Below are 21,654 nucleotides of genomic sequence, written 5' to 3'. Positions count from 1 at the left end.
ACAAAGCATAATAACAACAATATCGATAATCAATAATTCAACAATAGGATAATAATTCGCTTAAATTACAAGCCTTGTCACAACACTCGTTGACGACGAGACGTTTGCTTCGTGGGATACCCATGCTTCTCGCCTTGTGATGCGCCAGCCACGGCCAGCCAATTTGGTTCTCTTGCTCCTTATAATATGGTGCGAGAATCGAATCTGTAATAAATATCAAATTTATTATATAAATAACCAAATTATCTTATCTGAATGATTACATTGTACTACTTATAGGTTCTAAATAATGCCTTTAAAATTACGACCTTTCCAGACAACATTTTAAATAATATAAATTTATTTATTTAAAGCCTTTTAATTGCAAACTAATACTCAACATAATTATACATTTAGATAACAAAAGATGTATGAAATGCAACTGGTCTCATCACTAAGCCAGCAATCTTTTCTACTTTTATATTTTTATTTTAGATTCGTAATTTGATGAGTTTTTCCGATACATCGTTTATAAAGTCTTTGTACCAAAATTTTATCCTTGACTCTCAGGTTGGGCCATCTCATAAGCGTGGACTTCAGATGACAGACATCTAAGCGCATAAACTTCAATGGCAACGACGCGACCTAGTATTGGCACAATGGCAATATGCAAGAATCACCCAAAATCTGTAAGTACAATCGGTGAAATTGGAGCACTTGCAGCGAGGATATGAATAAAAAAATAACTGACAATGAGCGATCATTGATCGGCTGAAATCATTTATAAGGTTAGCACACTAGCTTACGTGTCACGAGTACGCACTGATACAAAAGGATGTGCGGCTTCCGAGACTTGTTTCGTTTCGCAATGCCAATGTTACATTATCATCATTGCATACACGAAAAACGTATACATATATGCAGTTGTTCTGGAAGCTAATAAATACAGTTAAATTTATGCAAGCTAATGGATTATGTACTAACTTACTGTGTTCAGTGTTTTTGACTAAATTTAATGCAGGGTTTCCACATTGTAAGCTGTACTTACTCAATAGTCGCTGTTCTTTGGCTTTACGAAAAATTACAGTAGTTGGACAAAATCGGTGGATTTTTATCGCCGAATTTCTTTATACGGTCAGCTTACGGCCTCCTAGCGGCAGCGACCACCTCTCAATTGTTTTTTATGTTTTCGATGGCTCTTTTAAAAATTGAACTATTCAATATATTTGTAGTTTGGTGGGAGTAATTTTTGGCACTGTAATCATTATAATTGCCTAATTTATATTTTCAAGAATTGAAATATTCCAAAATCATATCTTTCACCGCCATATTTTTCGATTTTGTTTGATATAACTTATCAGAAGGTGGAAGAAGAGACCTTTCATCATCGATGGTACGGTAATCAAGATCTAACAGAATTTCGCATAATGGCAACGTTGTCGTACAAAGAATTAAAGGCAATTTAAAAACCTTTTATAAAATTATAATAGTAATAAGTGACATATGTTAATAATAATTTACAGTTAAATACAATAGTTGATTACTTTCTTACGAAATAGCCATAATTTTACGGTATAAAATCATTTGGGATTATGTAAAAAAAAATTATAACACATATATAACTCGGACTCGGTACGGCTTCTATGTTGTAATTCTAATACTGATGTGTTAGAAAAAAGGAGTTCTAGCCTATAGCGGTTATTTAAATTTGAATCAAATAATATACTATTTTATGACTTTTAAAATATTCTACCATGATCTGCTGGCACAAAAACGTTAGTTTTTGACTCAGAACGAGTTCTAATGTTCCTACTATAACTACTATCAGGAACTGTAGAATTCTGCATGCTAACAGAACTTAAATTTATTTTTAATTTACTGGACAATCATCTGCTAAGTTCACACACATCATTATCATAGCATTTTCTTTATTGATGAATTGCACTCGTGCGAAACCGGAGCGTGTCGCTAGAGGAGAACACTAATACACATGAAACTTTTATCCTTACTTGACATTGTTTGTTTCCTGTAATTTTTTGAACAAGATGTACTATATTACGTTTTTAAATAACAATGTCATTTGGTATTTCTTGTACAAAACATGACAGCCGAAAAAACATACGTTTGATGGTATTTTATTTGAAAATGTAATAGGTAGTAATTATATTTGCAATCGTAAAACCGACTATCGAAAAAATAATATTTATTTCATATTATGCAGACCGTACAAAAGAAACGAACGGATTGAAATAGATACACGTAGTCGAATTTCATATCCTTCGTGGTGCGGAAAATGCCGATTCCTACACATTGTACATGTAAAAACACCTAAAACATTACTTTTCAATCATTTAATATGCTTTTCTTAATGATAGAACTTAATCAATATCCAATTCTATCATTAGGACATTCGTTTTTATCAATAGTTCTTTGTTTGTCAGTATCTCTCACTGCATTCACTTATTAAGCTGTATATAATACACTATGTCTAACTTCATATTACGACAATAAGCTATTCTGAAGTGAAGGTTTCCAGTCTTAATATAGGTATAACGAAAATATCTCTATAACATTGAAAAACGATAAAGATTAACTTACTGTACATCGTGCCTGTTTCCGTTCTCTTTTCGTTCAATGGTTCGTCATAGCAGAGATATGCGAGGGCCTTCGCCAGTACCCGACCACAGTACACTTGAGGAGTTAAATCTTGGAATGAGAGTTGCCCTCCACCAATGTGTCCGCAGCACATGGATGCCATCATCACGAAATATATAAGAGTGGTGGATTTTTTGAAATTCATCTAAGTACAAGAAAACAATAAAATTATCTTTTCTATCTCCATATGCTTTCCCTATACATTATATATTATCTATGCCAATATTATTAATGATAACTTAACTCTGTCTCTTGGTCTTTCACGACCAAGCCGCTTATCCGAAATTTGGTTTGAAGCAAGCTTGAAGCTTGAGGTACGACATAGGCTACTCTTTGATACCTAAAATGTGATGACAACCCCTAAAGCGCTTGTGAAGCCACGGACGACAATGTATATCCTATATAACATAACTTAAAAGTTATTATCATAACGTTTAATATGATAACTTCGATTATCAACCATTTAATTAATTAATAATAAATAATTAATTTGAAATGCATGATGAACTTGCCTAATGTTCCAATTGTATTTAACCGGTTTAAATAATATCGGGCATGTTAATTTATATATATAGACGTCTAAAGATTTTAATGCCTGGGAAAATCTTTTGGGATTCAAATTAGATTTTACGGGCATCAAATAATCATATCTCAGAAAAAAACATAGTTCTTGTGAAGTCTTAGACTTCTTAGGTTATTGTTAATCGATTTAAAATAAAGAAGAAAGCAACTTTCTCTATGCGTCAATCACTTGAAGACTACCGGAAGCATTGGTTTAAGACTATGACCTATCAGCGGAGAAACGTCTGTAGAGGGTTTAAATTTTTTTAATACCATCCATCCTTTTTTATTTAATAACCACCGAAGTGGACGCTAACAGCTAGTAATTAATATAGAAAAATACAGTAACATCGGCTGAATATACTGCCTTCGAATGGCTGCTAAGGAATATTTATATTATAAATAACGATGTCCATAAAAAAATGTATAATCATATGCGTCATGTGTTTTTCTTTAAATGTGTTCCAAAAATCTATTTTGGAAGGTATGTTGTAAATGTTAACTTTCCGAATTTGCAACAAAATCGAATTAAACTTTTCTTACAATATATTTCGTAATTATTGTGCCAAGTTTTAGAGTTTCATTATAGCCAATGAATAGTTCTAACTAATCGGAAACGATACAAATAAAGCTGCTGTAAAGTAACATCATAAATACTGTATAAGTGCAGAGCAAACTCCGAGACTTTGGCATCAGGCGAAGATGTTCTCACCACGATGGAAGCAAGGTCCAAGGTCCAAGGCAAGGATTTACCAGTAAGCCACCGGACACAACTTAGGGGCTTCTTTACGATGCTTAATTTTACTGCAGAAGACGGAAATGATTTTAAGGAAAAACTTCTGTAGCTTGCCTGAATTTGAATGAGTTCTATTCATTTGACTATCTCGATTCGAAAAAAACACCGGCAGGCAACTGTCGATATAAATCGTTCCACTTACTTTAGCTTGTCGAAGTTTCGTTACCGACTCAACACGCTCGAATGTGCAAATATTCTGCAATATCCTCATTTTATACCTTTTGTATAGCCTCATAAGTTATTAATATTCAATAACATGTTTTGATAATGTTTAATTGCTTAGTGATATATAAAATGTTTTGAAGTTAATACAATGGGTACAAACTATACTTTGTAACAAGGAAATTCATCTCTCTTAGTTTCAATCATTTATATTCTTGGTATTTAGTGTAATTAAGTACAATTTTATGGACCAAACCCCTCATTAAAATTGCTTAATACAACCTCATTATGACAAAATCAATTGAGTTTCAAACAAAGTATTACTACAGTCTAAAATAAAACAGACTCGCTAAAAATATCTATTCAATTTTACGTTAGGATTGCCTTTCAATAATAATACTTCACAGGTTTTGAAAGAAAATTCTACATATCAGTTATGCGTATGAGGCATGAAGCTAGCAACTCCAGTGTCACTAGTCTAAACACACAAGCATGACCAAATTGGTGCTGCATGCGGTGGTCCCTTCGATATCTAGCAATGGCCATCTCAGATGTTTTGTTTGTAAACCATAAAGGGTATCTAATTTTTCGAAGATTTACCCTAAGTTAATAAGAATAAAAATAAACATTGGTGTAGACCCTAACCATCTTGTCGTCCTATAGTAGAAAGTTAAGGAGGTATAAAGTTTATTGAATAAAATTACGATCCGAAAGAAATAATCCTAGACAAAATGGCAGCTCATCATTTAATAAAATTATTTAAAAATTTACATTAAGTGCCAAGATATGGTTCGTTCAAAAAATGATATTTACTTAAATATTGTACATAAAATAAGCAGTAGGTGAGAAGTTATAGATATACTCGTAGGACATCTGCAACATCGTAAGGCCTACAGGTGAGTTGCCAGCTCTAAAAATATCAATAGGCTCTTCTTTTAAAGACTTACAATACGTATCGGTTCGGAAAAGAGCGAAAGATTTCGATTCTCATTCGAACCATTCACGCGGCTAGCTAACATGATATAAAAGTTAGATACTAAAGATCATTTAAGTAAAAGCCTGTCTTCATTGTGTTCTTTACTAACAATTTCATTCAACAAATTTTATTCTTTTGAATAATGTATTAAAAATTTAAAAGCTCAAATTCAATCAAGTTTGAAGACTAATATTGAAGATTAATAATGTTTTTATTTAAAAAAAAACATTGAAATAATTATCATCTTTAAAACTTAAATATGGCATATTCAAGATTTCAAACAATACTATCTAATTCCAAACGTATTAACATACATACGAAACCAGCCTGAAAAATGTTCAAATCAATTGAATGAATCCATCCTTCGTTGCAATATAAATCAAAACGGATTTAAGTAAGAATCCATCGATATAAATTAATCTCAGGAAAATCACGTATCGGCTTCTAAATTAAGTAAATCCATCAGGTGTCCCGTTTATTTTAACGCTCTCATTTCGTCGTCGACAGGGCGCCACGAATTCCAATCTTGGGCGCACTTAAGCCGTCAAATAGGATGAAACGGCGCGTAACATTGAAACTGACACATCGACAACCAGGAACTTGCATAGTTACTCTTCATTTATAAGCCCTTTACACACCGTTAAGCAAATAAAATACAGCGGGTGCGACATGTCTGTTCGGTGAAAAGAAAATATTTAAATGAATTCACTGCATACCGAAGTCAACCAATGGATATTTTAATATAGACATTGAACAAATAACAGAAAATAAAAAATGAGGTATTTATGCAGTCAAAATATTTCTGTGTAAGCAAAAGAGTTTTTTTTTTGTGTTTCGTGAATAAGTCAAATAATGTAGAAAGAAATTTAGTATATCAACCAAGTCACAATTAAGTTCTATTGTGTTGTAATAAAGTCCAATCTTTTTAATTAAAAGATAACTAACGAACCCCGAAAAATTAAATGATATTCTTAATGCCTGAAGGAAATATTGACTAGCCAAGCTTTAAAATTAAACTGACGGTCATGAACACCGTATAACAATAATAAAATCAGATATATTGTATAAACAGTGTATTTTATAACACTCTCTTTTGCCTAGTTGCTAGAACATAGACCCCAAGGTTCAACCAGGCACGACTCTAAAGACAGCCCAACTGGTGATATCTATTGAAGACGTTATGATATAATAAATATTTTATTGAATATTATCTTTTTATCTTTTTTTAATAATATAATATAAGTAAGTAAGTGATAGGTTATAAAAAACTGATTTGTTATTAAATTATTCTTAGTGAGATACGCATTATTTTCGAACGATTTTTTTGACATTTAGTCATATGACAAATGACAATTGACATATAAAATGTCAATTCCATCAATTTCATATCTTAGATGTGTGAGTGGTCAGTTTTGTTGTTGTTTTCCATGAAATGGGAACGAAAGTTTATAAGAATGTATAAGTACCGTTAAGTCCTACTTTTTGACTTTCTGTATCTTAAACATCTCTCATATACTCACTGAAGTTTTACTAGCATACGTTTCGAAAATGTTAAATATATTAGATCTGGGATTCTTAAGTTTAGCTCTTACTGTTGGATTTACTGGATTTGTGATAAATCATTACGAGAAACATGTCCCTGCATTTATAGTGAAAGGGTTTAAATATGGCAGTTTCGCTTATCAAGGATCCGAAGCAAACTTTTTACAATTAATAGAAGTACCGAAAGCCCTTTACCGGCATTTTTATGCATTTTCATCAGTTTTTAGTGCACTGACTTTAGTATATGCAATATTAGTATATTGGTTTGAATTCAGCGTTCATGGATCTATCGGATTTTTACTTAAATTAACTTTGGAACAAGATGAACCCACAGGTAACAAATTATGAGTTAACTATTAAACTAAACTAAAAAAAAAATTTATTAACCATTTAAAAAAAATCTGTAAAATATAAAAGTTTTTATTTTTATACATTTACAAATACTTGGCTTTGTGATATGTGTAAAAATGTTTTCTAAGTATATACTTATATTTTATTAAAAATATTTTTAGATTTTCTTTCTTAAAACCCCATACAATAAAGTTAATTTTATTTTATTTTCTATAATTATTTTTTTAGTGCCAGCTTTGGCAGCAATTCTGGCATTGTCACTTCTTCTTGTCCAATGCATACGAAGATGTTATGAAACCTATTGCTTGCAAGTTTTTGCCAAGTCCAGTAAAATGAACCTGAGCCACTATTTAGTCGGCTTAGTGCATTACTATGCTGTGATAGTCGCTACTATTGGACAAGCACCTTTGTTTTGTGGTAAGAAAAGTAATTAATTAATTAATTTACACTTTTATCATCTTATTACTTACAATATAATAAACACTTAGAGTAAAATAAATTTTACATAAAAGGAAAACTTGTACTGTTCGTTTAATGGAGGTTTGGAGTTATCTTCACAATGATTTCCTTTCATCTTCCATTAATATGCATGTTCTATCAATTGCAGAAATACATATTATATAAAAAAACATTTGTAAACATTTTATCTGCCAATAAAGTAAGACATTAATGATAATAAATAGGTGTATCCTTACTATTACAATAGCATGGACAGCACAACTGTGGAGATACAATAAAAAGCAATTAAAAAATATTTAAACAGACTGTCTTTAAATATTCATAAATTAATTAACTATGAGACTTCACTGTGGATAAAATACTTCATAAATTGTATATTCTTTTATCAAATTCATCTCGTCTACATTCTGTAATGGTTGGTTTTAAATTGACATATTTACATTACATTACATTACATTAGCAGCCTGTAAATTTTCCACTGCTAGGCTAAGGCCTCCTCTCCCTTGAGGAGAAGGTTTGGAGCATATTCCACCACACTGCTCCAATGCGGGTTGGTGCCAACACATGTGGCAGAATTCCGTTGAATTTAGACACATGCAGGTTTCCTCACGATGTTTTCCTTCACCGCCGAACAGGAGATGAATTATAAACACAAATTAAGCACATAAAAATTCAGTTTTGCCTGCCTGGGTTTGAACCCGAAATCACCTGTTAAGATGCACGCATTCTAACCACTGGGCCATCTCGGCAAATTGACATATTTATTATATACAAAATACTTGTTGTTCAATGGTATCTTTTGTGCAGGCCTTCCTGGTTATAACCCTTTTTTTAAAATTAAATATATATAGGCAGAGGGTTTTGCTTAAGTAAAATCAAGGTGATTTGATTGTTAATATTGTTTGTAAGAATACAATTCTAGAAAGGATGTATGCATATTGAATATAAATTAGATGTGTATGTAAATGAAACAATAGGACTAGTCATATTGTAATATAAAATTCAGTATGGCGTGTATTAAGACTTTAGTTCCATTGTATTTAAGGAGAGCTAATAAAATAGACAGAACTTTTCACAATATTTTTTTTTTTGTAAATATAAACATTGACCCTACATCAGAACCAGTGCATGTTTTGTACAAATTAGTGGATGGTGTTTTTAAGAATCGATGTAATTAATCAATTTGTTAAATTTAATGTTTTGTAAGCACTATGAGGAAATACTTTCTTACAGAAAAAACTCTCTTTAAAATAAATGATTAAAAAATAATGTCTAAACTATTTTGTGTCATTTATGTCAATTAGTTTTATTTCTCATAAAATTGTATAGATGGAATTACTTGTCTTTTAAATCGCGCTGATGTTTTGTACAAATGATTTACATATGAATATTGTATGCGAGTCAATAAATTAAGTTATTCAAGAACATGGAAGTTTAATTCATCTAGTGAGTAGTGTGATCAGTAAAATAGTGCAGTGTTGACATTCTGGTGCCGAAACCCGGGAAATATTCAGGATTGAGGAGGAAGATATATTAAGGACGTAGAACATCGTGTATTGAGTGGAAAACTGAACCTATGTTAAAATAAAAGTGCGATAAAAGACTAAGAATAATCTGTGAAATTGTGGGACTTAGAAAAAATAATGATTGTGTAATTCCGAAAGACTTAAAAATAAATTGTGTTCAACTGAGACTTCAAATATTCGCAATATATATACGGATTTTAAAAAATGTGTTAAAAGTCTGAATTATATATGTAATTTCAAGATTTCAAAATATGAGTTCGTTGACATTGACAGTTTAGTAAATCAAACTATAAAATGGAGTCTACGATTTTAAAACAAGAAGATCAATTAGAAAATTTACAGAAAGCTTTTCGCAATTATAAAAAATCACCAAGGGAAAGAATTACACGGGCATATATAGAATCGAAGCTTGAACATATAGAGAAATTATATCCGATTTTCTTTGATCAACATTTAGAAATAGTTTCTAAAGTGACAGTTGCTGATAAAATAAAATTAAGTTACTTTAGAAATGAGATCTTTGATAAATATGATGAAATTTATTTCGAATTCAAAGTGAAGTTAAAAGAAGATCTTGAGCAAATAACGTCAACAATTTCAAAGAAAAATTCTTCTAATCAGCCGACGAACATGTATGAAGTACGATTGCCGCAGATTAATTTACCAACATTTTCAGGTGGTTATGATTAATGGCAAACATTTTATGATCTCTTCGTATCACTCATCCATGAAAACGGAAGTTTAAGTGGAGTGCAAAAGCTGCATTATCTAAAGAGCAGTCTTTTGGGAGAACCTGCAAACCTATTAAAAAATTTATCAACTACAGAAATTAATTATGGTGAAGCGTGGAAAATGTTAGTCAAGCGCTACAATAATTTCAGATACAATACCAATGAGATTATGAAGAAGCTATTTTGCCAAAGAAATATAATTACTGATTCGGCGGTTAATTTAAAACAACTTTTGGATACTACTACAGCGTGCCTGAAATCTCTGAGCAACTTAGGTGTAAACATTGAAAATTGGGACTTATTCATTAATTATTTAGTTGTATCCAAGTTAGATCAAGAATCTCGTAAGCAATGGGAAGTGCATGTTAGTCAGACTGAGTCAGACGCCTTACCGACGTGGAAAGATTTATCACAATTTCTAGAAACACGCTTTAGAACATTAGAGATGATAAATCCATCAAAACAATTAATCAAGCAGAAATCATTTCATTCCACTTATGAAAAAAATGGAGCTATTTCACGTACAAATACCTGCACTATGTGTTCTGGATCACACATACTATATCAATGCAAGCAATTTGCAAATAAATCTCCTGAAGAAAGAACTGAGTTTGTGCAAGCAAAGAGATTGTGTTTTAATTGTTTGGGACATAATCATGCAGTTAAGTTTTGTCGCCAATCAACCTGCTGTCGGCGTTGTGGAAAACGTCATCACTCTTTGTTGCATATTGAACGAAAACAAGAATCATCTCCTTGCGAGTCGAAGGAGCTTAACATCGCAACAGAAACTGAAACTAAGATATCAACTCACTTTACACAGGAGACACGCAGAGAAGTATTATTGAGAAGGTTCTGAGGCATCATTTATCAACGAAGCTACTGTTCAAGCTCTGGGTCTTGAACGTACATCAGTGAATGGCCTTATAACAGGAGTAGGAGACGGGAAGACACGTACAAAGAGTTCGGTTTCATTTATACTAGAGTCACGATATCATTCTTTTACAATGCCAGTTGAAGCATTTGTCTTGAGTAAATTGACTTCCTTCTTACCAAATAATACAACTTCAATCACGGACTGGCCAGAAATTGAGAATTTATCACTGGCGGATCCGCAATTCGGAGAACCAAGCAGAGTTGATATTATTTTGGGCGTTGACATTCTTAGCCAAATCATCTTAGAGGGTCTTAAGAAACATCCATCGAAGTGTGGCCTCATTGCACAGAACACGCAATTAGGTTGGATTTTATCTGGACGTATTCATAAGACTAATAAATATAATAAGATTATCAATCTCCATCTACAATTGGAAGAGGACCAACTCTTAACCAAATTTTGGGAGATAGAAAGAGGACCAGAGAATATAGTTAAGAAAATGACAAGAGACGAGACAATTTGTGAAGAGTTTTTTGAAAAAACAACAAAAAGAGATGAAGAAGGACGGTACATAGTAAGGTTACCATTTAAGGAAGAAGATCCACAGTGTTTTAAAGGTGAAACAAAAGAAATTGCACTAAGAAGATTTAAACTACTAGAACGAAAACTAATAAAAAATCCAGCCTTATATGATGATTATAAAAAGGTGATAGAAGATTACACTTGAAGGTGATACAAGGTCATATGATTAAAGTCTCGAATTTAGATTCGAATTCTAGAGCATTTTATCTTCCACATCACGCTGTTGTAAGAGAAGACAAAGAAACTACCAAGGTTCGATGTGTTTTGACGCCTCTTGTAAAGGATCTAACAACGTTTCATTGAATAGCTGCTTTATCATAGGTCCTAAGCTTCAACAAGATCTTAGGCATATTTTAATGAGATGGAGACTTCATCCATACTGTGTTGTAGCTGATATTGTACAAATGTACAGGCAGATTCGTGTACATAGTGATGATTCAGATTGTCTGAGAATTTTGTGGAGATTTGATCCGAACAAACCCATAGAAACCTATAAACATGTAAGACTCACATTTGGTACCTCATGCGCACCATATTTAGCCGTAAAATGTCTGCAACAACTAGCAATAGATGAGAAGTCCAAGTACCCAATAGCAGCCAAGATAACTTTGCAAGATTTTTATATGGATGACTTATTAACGGGCGGTGATGACGAAGTTGAGATTATTGATATCTACGATCAAATGAACAAATTGATGAATGCTGGAGGCTTTTGCCTACAAAAGTGGTGCACAAATAGCGAGAAGTTACTTAATCACATCAAAGCAGATAAAATAAGATCAGATCAAGCTGTGATTTTTAAAGAAAATAATATGATTAAAGTTCTAGGTATATGTTGGAATAAAAATACAGATAATTTTGAATACTTGCATCATTTACCTGAAGCAGATATCCCCATAACGAAAAGGAAGGTATTATCAGATATCGCAAGATTGTACGATCCATTGGGATGGATTGCGCCTGTTATCATTACAGCCAAAATTTACATGCAGAAGTTGTGGAAGTCTGGTTTAGCTTGGGATGATAACCTTACACCAGACCTGTTAAAAGAGTGGCTAGCGTTTCGACGTGATTTGGTTAACGTACAAGGCATAATGATTCCAAGATGGTTGCAAGTAAAACGTGACTATTACGTAGAACTTCATGCATTTGCAGATGCTTCGCAAGCTGCCTATGCTGCTGCAGTTTACATGAAAAGTAGAGATGAAATAGGGAATGTTAGAGTTCATCTAATCACGGCAAGAACTAGAGTTGCCCCAGTGGAAAAAGAAATATCCATCCCACGTCTTGAACTATGTGCAGCTCTTCTTGCAGCTCAATTAATGTTTGAAGTGTCGCAAGTTCTTAACATTCCAAAGGAACGATTACGAGCTTGGTCCGATTCCACCATAGTGTTAGCATGGATAAGCGGCGAACCAAGTCGTTGGACGACGTTCGTCAGCAATAGAGTATCAGAATTATTGACGATTCTAAATAGAGACCAATGGAATCATGTCAACTCAAAGGAGAATCCTGCTGATTGTGCATCAAGAGGAATTCAAGCCGAAGACTTAAAGGATCTCAATTTATGGTGGTGTGGCCCATCATGGCTCAAAGAGATTAATGAGTACAAAACATATAAATCCAGTGATTTTATAACTAACGAGGAACAAAGACCCATTAAGAATATTAGCGCAGTAGTTCAAATAAAGGAAGAGGAATTCCTGTGGACGAAATTTTCGAATTTGCAGAGACTATTGCGAGTTTTATCTTATTGTCGAAGAGTTCTGCTATGGAGAATACCAAATAAGATGAAACTTCTACCAGAAAACATTACGCCGGAAGAAAGGAACACAGTTTTACGAATTTGTATAAAAGACACCCAATATTTTCATTTTAAGAATGATATTAATAAGTTAAAGTCTAATGGATACGTATCAAAATCTAGCAATTTACATACCCTTTGTCCTATTCTTGATGTCGATGGTATTTTAAGAGTTGGTGGTCGCATTGAACATTCTCAGGCAAGTTTTGATACGAAACATTCTATTATTTTACCTAGTACGAGTCACCTCACAAAATTAATTATACAAGATGCTCATTTAAAAACCCTGCATGGTGGACCGCTAGCAATGCTAAATTATTTAAGATCAAAGTTTTGGATATTAAGGGCAAGAGATAATGTGAAAAAATGCTACAGAAATTGTATTACTTGCGTCAGATATTCACGACAAAAAACTCATCCATTTATGGGTCAACTCCCGTCAGTGAGACTGAAGCCGGAGAGAGCATTTAAATCTACGGGAGTAGATTTTACTGGCTTCATAAAATTGAGAGTCGCGCCAGGTCGCGGTTCAAAATCTTATAAGGGCTATATATGTGTTTTTATATGTATGGTTACCCGCGCTATCCACTTAGAAGCAGTTTCCAACCTATCTACTGAAGGGTTCATAGCAGCCTTTCGAAGATTCGTGAGCAGAAGGGGCTATTGTAAGGATCTGTATAGCGATAATGGTACCAATTTTGTAGGTGCTGATAAAGAATTGAGAGAGATGTTTAATAAGGCAACGGACTTTTCTACGGAAATAAAAACCTTGCTCGCAAATGAAGGTACTACGTGGCACTATATACCACCTCAAGCACCAAATTTTGGAGGACTTTGGGAGGCCGGTGTTCGATCTACAAAGTATCATCTCAAAAGAGTTATAGGTGACACTACTTTAACTTATGAAGAGCTTTCTACGGTACTGACGCAGATAGAGGCGTGTTTGAATTCACGACCGTTGTGTCAAATTAGTGATAATTCGGATGACGTATTGCCACTAACTCCCGGTCATTTCCTTATTGGAGAACCATTGATAACAATTCCTGATGAAGATTACTCCAAAAGCAATATCACAGGTCTACAGCGATGGAAACTTGTACAAAAAATGTTAAATGATTTCTGGAAGAGATGGTCAGCTGAATATCTGATTACATTAAACCAACGGTTTAAGTGGTTATCGAAGAGAGCTGAACCAGAGATTGGTGATATAGTTATTATCAGAGACGAAAATTTGCCACCCGCAAAGTGGCTACTTGGAAAAATTGAGGAGAAGCACTCGGGGAAGGACAACATAACCCGTGTTGTTACAGTTAAAACCAAGAATGGTCTTCTCAAAAGAGCTTGTAACAAACTTTGTTTTTTACCCATGACTGAGTCTGTCAATGGTGATTAAATCTTGTTATTGTGATTAAGAGTGTTAAAGTTGTGTGTTTGTGTTTGTTCTAAATTTATTTACTATAATTGTTGTTATACTCGTTTAATTTACTGTGTCATGGTGGGCGGCCTTTATATTATTATATAACTTCATTTTTTATTTTATGAGTAATTTGAAAGAACGAGTTCTTGGTGGGCGGAATGTCTAAACTATTTTGTGTCATTTATGTCAATTAGTTTTATTTCTCATAAAATTGTATAGATGGAATTACTTGTCTTTTAAATCGCGCTGATGTTTTGTACAAATGATTTACATATGAATATTGTATGAATTATTCAAGAACATGGAAGTTTAATTCATCTAGTGAGTAGTGTGATCAGTAAAATAGTGCAGTGTTGACAAATAATAATCTATAAACATTGTTGTTAACAGGAAGCCAGAACAGAGACAAAATAGTGTGGAGTGACACAAAAACATTAGTGTTAGCGCTTCCATGTTCAATCATTTTTGTTTGGGCTTGGTATGAGCAGTTTATGACTAATATTATTTTCGCTAATCTACGTAAAGACAAGAAGTCGGGTGATGTTATCACAGAGGAACACAAAATACCACATGGAAGGCTGTTTGAACATGTATCAAGTCCCCACAGATTATGCGAAATTATTTTATATGTGGTTTTGTTAATTTTGATACCAACTAGGACCTTTTTCTGCATATTCTTGTGGGTGATTGCTAATCAGGTTAGTGCATTATAATATTTTTTGTTTCATGAAGAGGGAAATCAAAAAGCCACAATACCTCAACAATGTTTAAGGAACACCTAGACCCTAGTTGGGCCATGTGTGAGATGCTAGTTTACACTCACCATTTGCGCTGTGAAGCTAACTTTTAACATAAAATTTAATAGAAATGGAATATTAATTAAAGTAATAATAACCCTCATAATGTTAAAATATCCTAGGAGGATATTTAACATATATATTATATTATTCATATTCAATTAATATTTATTGCTAAAGCAAAAAGGGGTATTTTTAAGACCTTTTCCTTTTAATTCAAATATAATTTGAATAAGAGATATATGTTTATAGTTAAAAATCAAGGAGTTCAAATCTTCTTTTTTTATTATAAATGCCTGATTATATCTTTAATTACTTTTCTGAGTATTTCTCTTAATTCAAATTATTTGAAAATAAATATGTAACTACGTAGATTACTAACCATGTTGCAAAATATAGCATAACTACCAACCTAATTATATAGTAAGAGTCAGTAGACTCCGCAACAGAGCAACGGCCTTCTATACTTCATAAGAACATTCACCTGTTTTAAATATTAAATAAATTTGACCTACTTTTTCTAAAAAGTGTTATTTCTAAGAATGTCAAAATGTACATTTAACAAATCCGAACTACTGCTTGTTTTAAATCATTTAAACTCAATATTACATTCTATGAATTATTATTTTTTTACAGGTACAGACAGCAATACACGCTCATGTTTGGTACAAAAAAACATTTAATAACTATCCCAGTAACAGAATGGCTGTAATACCTAACATTTTATAATAGTTTAAGATTAATAATATGCTATTTATTTTTTTAATAATAAGATTTTATGAGGCTGAAAATATTTTTTATATAAAATCAAATAAAAAGATTAAATATATTGTAACATTTATTTACAATGTTTATGAAATGGACACATAAATAAATAGTAGTTTCATTTCCTTAATTAAAATTATAATATTTCATCACACACTTTCAATTGCACACATGACATCTGTGATTTAAATATTCATTTATTTATTTGAAGAGGAAGCTGAAAAAAAAAATAATGAATTAGTAACAAGTTTATCGTGTCATTTAAAAAATATTGTTGTTTTTTTATTTATAAGATGCAGACATCGAATTTTAAATGAGGCAGAGGCCCATTTCTCAATTAGCACTCTTGTTGATTATGTTTAATATATCTATATAAGCTGTATTGTATGGGACTGTCTCGCTTTTTATCTAGATGTCTGTCTACCCCAAATAAATTTAAAAAGTGACTTCCAATTCAATATTTTAAAAAACAGACTTGTTTCAAAAACTGTTGTCCCAATTTTCTAAATTGAGCAAATATCATATGTATGGCATGAATATCATTCGAAAGATAAGCTATAGCTGGCAAACACAACACCAGCAGCATGGACAAAACTCATTCCTTGCTAAATGTATTTCATTTGAAATATTATGAAGATAGATTTAATATAAGTACTCTTACCTATATGGATAGCCTTGAGTTTTAGCTCTAAATACAGAGAGGAGTAGCGAGAAGAACACGCATACTAATACCAATCCGACGACAGATTGGAAACGCCGTCTCTTTCCCTCAAGAGCAGCAACAACTGTTCCTTTCACTCCACCTGCTGCTTCTATCATCAAAATCATTCCTACAACCACTGCACCATCTGAGTAAATATGTTCAGAAAATTATTTGTATAAATAGGTTTTTTTATGTGACTATAAAACTATATTCCATATATTTTCTTACAATTTAATTTTATTTTATTCTATAGTAACCAGTTTATTATAACTCCTCGAAGTAATAATAAGCTAAAATTAAAATAAATAAAGTTGTTACTTTATATATATTAAGTAGTATTTTAACTCAATTGTTTGGTTGGAATTTAATTGGAACACATTCAAACACATGAAATTAAATGAAACTAAAAACATCTTGTTATCCTCTTTTTTTTTAAAGAATAATAGCAATGCCCCCAATTAATTAAGGAATTATTAATATTCCTATTTATCCATCTTTTTAAGCTTATCACTTATTAAATGTCAGGAGTGGGGATGACAATATACATTATTATGTGACTTTTTACATCGTTAGGCAGCCCGTAAACCATTGCATTATGGACGCTTCATACCAACATTGAACCTTGATTTCTCACAACTTAAGGATTTAAAAAGGATACTCAATATCGCTACAATGTAGCTCTCCAATACAAACTGGCCATGGGAACCTCCATTAATATAAACCGGTCCATTCTTAGTTCTGTGAAAGAATGGTGGTCCACGAATCTGGTTCCACATCTGTCCTGACACCATGGCGAAGCAGAAGAAAACGGCAATAATCGCCCACATTTGTTTGTTGTATAGGAACTCAAGGTTGTTACGTCTAAGATATAAAAATCCAGCTAGTAATATGAAGAGCATCGCAAATGCAACAGCACCAGAGTAATTTGGTGGACGGAATACACGGATCTGTAAATTAAATCAAAGTTTATCATGAGTAAATAGAAATACTGGCGTGAATATTATAAAACTTTACCTATAGAACATAAAGCATCACCCTCCATTTTACCTTTTTAGGGGTGATAAAAAAAAGTAGCCTATTTTCTTCCCCGCGAATCAAACTAGCTCCATACCAAATTTCATCTAAATTGATTCAACAATTTAAGTGTGAAGAGGTAATAGGCAAGAGTTACTTTCACATTTATAATATCAGTATAGTTGAACATTTTATATACAGACAATAATTATATCAAAATCACATTCTTGCCTAACATATATTAAAAATATCTTTTTCTATGTGTTGATAATGCAAATTTCAAAATTCAACCGTATGTAAAATAATTATTTATATTTCAGTAGTATATTCATATTATTTTTCGACATAGAACGTAACTAAAATATTGTAGGAAGGTTTTATTGCCATCAGCTTAGCTATTCAGATAAATAGAATCAACAATAATTATGATGCATAAAAAAAATGAATGATTTAATGTATAATATTACACTTTTTTCCTAACCTGAATATCAGTCCTGTCCTGGATCCACTTGATTATTGCTTCAGCGTGGATACCTGCTCTTTCAAAGTCCATGGAATCGGCGGGTTTAGGCTTCCCTTTCGCAGGGAAGTGCATAATAACTGGAGCTGTGTTCAATCGTAGCTAAAAAATGTTTGTAAATCATTTACCAAAATGTACTTTAAATATAATATGTAACAAAGCTTTGTTAAATATTAAAAATCAATATAAAATTTTTCTGAGAGGTTGCTTTTGCCCTAGTGAAGCATTCATTGTCTTTTTCTTGACTTTATCAATCGATAATTATTAAACTAAGACGTGTGAATTGTAAACACTTTTATTATGAAGACTATAATTATAATGTTTCAGCTTTATTATTGAAGATTTCTTCTGCATGTTAGGTTTTAGGTATAAAACAGCATCCTATGTCCTTCCTTTGGGTTCAACCCTGCTTCATACCATTATTGATTTAGTGGTTTAGCAGTTAAATTATAATAGACAGACAGAGTTACTTTTCTAGTTTATTAGTATAGATATTATATAGTGATAACAACCAACAATATCTATAACTTAGTAGACAGTTGTAGCCTAGGAGTATTGTTGATATTTTTATAAAAGAGAACAAAATATATAAGAGAAAAACCTAATAATTAATGTTCAAGTTGAATTGATAAATTCGAACAGACTTAGTTTAAGTTTTATCTTTTTGAAAGTTTTATCTTTATATATTAAGGAGTTTATTATCATATAATTACCATCTGGAAAATATCTGAACCTTCGTCAAAGTCAACCATTCCGAAGAATAATTTGTCACTGTAAGACGGCGAGACACGGAATGAATTGGCCACGACCACATATTCATCATACACATGTTGACATATAGTGCACCGCCGGGAAGGTGCCATCGCTGTAAACATCACTATGAAGGAATAGTCCCTGGGTGGAGACTTCACAAAATCTTTAAACTTGTTTAAATTCAATGGTATTATTGAGTGTTTTGCTGTCATATCCGTCAGTTGTTGGACTTTCTCATCGAGCTGAAATATAAAAAGGTAACATTGTAACATTTATAAAAATCGCACCGGCTACACATTAAATCTTCAATTAAACATACTCCTTTAGCACGATTCTGGGCTTCTATATTGTAGTATGTAAGGATTACAGTAATGCATAGTAGCGTTTTATACTTCATTTTAACGAATTTAGTTTTTCTATTATTTTATGCGAAACAAACTCCACTCCAATAGCAATATGAATTAGAACCAATTATGAAACGCCAACCAAACTTTAAAAATTGACAAGTGACATCTGTAACGTCATCTAAAATCGATACAGCTTACAAATAAATAGAAAGTTGGTGTAAAATTCATATTAATAATTTTATTTACTGCATTGTTAAATAACTAGCATTATTTATAAAATACATATATTATCGCAGGACTACATTACTAACACAATTAATCGACTTACTTTTTTGTATTATTTTTATTCGATGATTAATATGTAGTAGTTTATTTTATTAATATTTTTAATCGTTAATGAATCCAACATACGATTATATTCAGCGCCACATACATAAAATTTTAAATTTAATAGCTTAATTTTTTCTTTTACTGCTATTGCCGATTCTTCTTAACTTATATCATTTCCTTTACCAAGCCAAAGAAAGTTTTCATTCTATCAATAAGTAAGTGTTATGTTTCTGAGTACGTTAATTAATGTAATGAATTAAAATTGTATGTTATTAAGTACACACTTCGAAACTCAATCAACAAAGCGATACATTCAAATAAGTTGAAATTTCTGAGATTTACAAAGTGACCGAGATATGTTATAAGGTTCGTATTGTTCATATGTTTAATAAACATTTACAATCGATGGCTGTTCTTATTTCAAACAATTGTCTTTATTACTAGAACATACGAGGTGAACTTTTATCCATTGATATATTTCCTTCCAACCGACATATTCATACATACATTGCATACTGTCCTAAAGCATCATATACGCCCCGTGTATTTTAAATATCTCGTAATATTTCTGCTATTGCTTAAAATTTTAAAAGGTAATATTTATCTACAAGAAATGTTGAAAATTATATTTATTTTGTTAAGGTTATTAACTTTGTAACAATTGAGCAATAGGCATTATTTTATTTCATATTTGTAAGCAAAAATAATAGTGCATTTCATAAAAGACTTAAAAAAATTATCTAATGTTATTCATTTACATTTGGGTACAAAAATTGATTACTTGTTACTATTATAGTATTATAATAACTAGCCGAGATGGCACACTGGTGATGCGTGGATCTTAAGCAATTATTGCGGGTTCAAGCCAGGCACTGAATATTCATGTGCTAAATTGTGGTTGTAATTTATCTCGTGCTTAGTGGTGAAGGATAACATTATGAGAAAACCTGCACGTGATTAAATTAAATAAATTCTGCTACATGTGCAAATCGCGTTGGAAAACTAGTGCAATTTCCGCCATCTTGAAAATGGAGTTAAATTTCCATTTTTGATAATAATTCGGTTCTCCGTTGAGATACTACATTTATGGTCCATTGTAATTTCCAAGTATTGTTCACCGTTATTAAGATATTGACGAAAAAAGCCAAAAATTTGGGGATTGAAATCTCATGATGGATTTAGCCGCTCGCACGACACAAACGATGGAGGCGTGTTCAGAATATGAATCAACTTAAATTATGAATAAAACACAAAATATTTATTGAACAATTTTTTTTTGTTGTGAAAAATAACAATTGACGGCGGTCATTTGTTTTCAATTATTTTTTGTCGTTTTGTTGGTCCTGGCTAGAGAAGTTCCTTCACGGTAGACTCTTCGTGTCGGTCGAAATATCATTATCGTCATCATCATCGTGGTAGTCGTTGAATAGAATGTCGTCTCTGGCGAAGTTGATGCATATTTGGCCACTAACGTGCAGGCAAATTACGGAGCAACTATTTCCTTCTTGCCTGCACCCATAAGCAGCCCCACATTGTACATTTGCACGAATAGAGTTTAAAAAGTACGGTAGATCGGTGTGGCAGCACCCTTATACTATTAGTTACCTTTTTATTGATCGATACTATCAAAGAACATAAAATATATTAAGAGATTTAAATACATTTATTCCGACTTTTGGACACAATGTATTTCTAATATTTTTTACCGGGATGTGATATTGATACTTAAAAATTGTAATATCAACTATTAGACCAACTTTCCTGGTTCATAATATACTTGTTTAATAACATTATTACGCAATTTTGTTTAAACTTTTTAATTAAAATTGTCAGTTCTTGCAATGGGTTATGCGCTGTACGAGCATGCAATATTTCTACGACGTAACATCGCAGCGCACTTCTTGTGTTGACCTCTTTATATATAACTGGCTATTGCCTGCGGCTTTGCTCGCATGAAAGTTGAGTATATTTACTGATTAATTTGAAATATTATGTTAGCGAGTAACCCTA

At 32.2% G+C, this 21,654-nt stretch overlaps 3 protein-coding genes across 3 annotated transcripts; 1 reads left to right on the top strand and 2 right to left on the bottom strand.

Annotated features, from left to right (window-relative positions):
• On the bottom strand, nucleotides 1-4,153 carry LOC125077925 (insulin-related peptide 4-like). Its single transcript, XM_047690039.1, has 3 exons — nucleotides 4,134-4,153; nucleotides 2,578-2,779; nucleotides 1-204 (listed from the first exon to the last, which is right to left on the bottom strand). The coding sequence occupies exons 2-3, from the start codon at nucleotides 2,777-2,779 to the stop codon at nucleotides 38-40; spliced, it is 369 nt and encodes a 122-aa protein (XP_047545995.1). The 5' UTR covers nucleotides 4,134-4,153; the 3' UTR covers nucleotides 1-37.
• A 2,371-nt stretch (nucleotides 4,154-6,524) lies between these two features.
• On the top strand, nucleotides 6,525-16,039 carry LOC125077922 (polyprenol reductase). The gene is made up of 4 exons (XM_047690035.1): nucleotides 6,525-7,005; nucleotides 7,251-7,439; nucleotides 14,806-15,113; nucleotides 15,849-16,039. Exons 1-4 carry the CDS (start codon nucleotides 6,678-6,680, stop codon nucleotides 15,939-15,941), a joined length of 918 nt encoding a protein of 305 aa, XP_047545991.1. The 5' UTR covers nucleotides 6,525-6,677; the 3' UTR covers nucleotides 15,942-16,039.
• A 9-nt stretch (nucleotides 16,040-16,048) lies between these two features.
• Nucleotides 16,049-19,452, bottom strand: LOC125077920 (tumor suppressor candidate 3). Its single transcript, XM_047690034.1, has 6 exons — nucleotides 19,287-19,452; nucleotides 18,928-19,209; nucleotides 18,176-18,316; nucleotides 17,339-17,627; nucleotides 16,639-16,825; nucleotides 16,049-16,194 (listed from the first exon to the last, which is right to left on the bottom strand). Exons 1-6 carry the CDS (start codon nucleotides 19,362-19,364, stop codon nucleotides 16,179-16,181), a joined length of 993 nt encoding a protein of 330 aa, XP_047545990.1. The 5' UTR covers nucleotides 19,365-19,452; the 3' UTR covers nucleotides 16,049-16,178.
• Between the last annotated feature and the right edge of the window lie 2,202 nt (nucleotides 19,453-21,654).

This window comes from Vanessa atalanta, chromosome 4, assembly GCF_905147765.1.
Source record: "Vanessa atalanta chromosome 4, ilVanAtal1.2, whole genome shotgun sequence".
NCBI classification, from domain to species: Eukaryota; Metazoa; Arthropoda; class Insecta; order Lepidoptera; family Nymphalidae; genus Vanessa; species Vanessa atalanta.
Note: the sequence above shows the minus strand (reverse complement) of the source record. Positions and strands in the feature narration are given on the sequence as shown.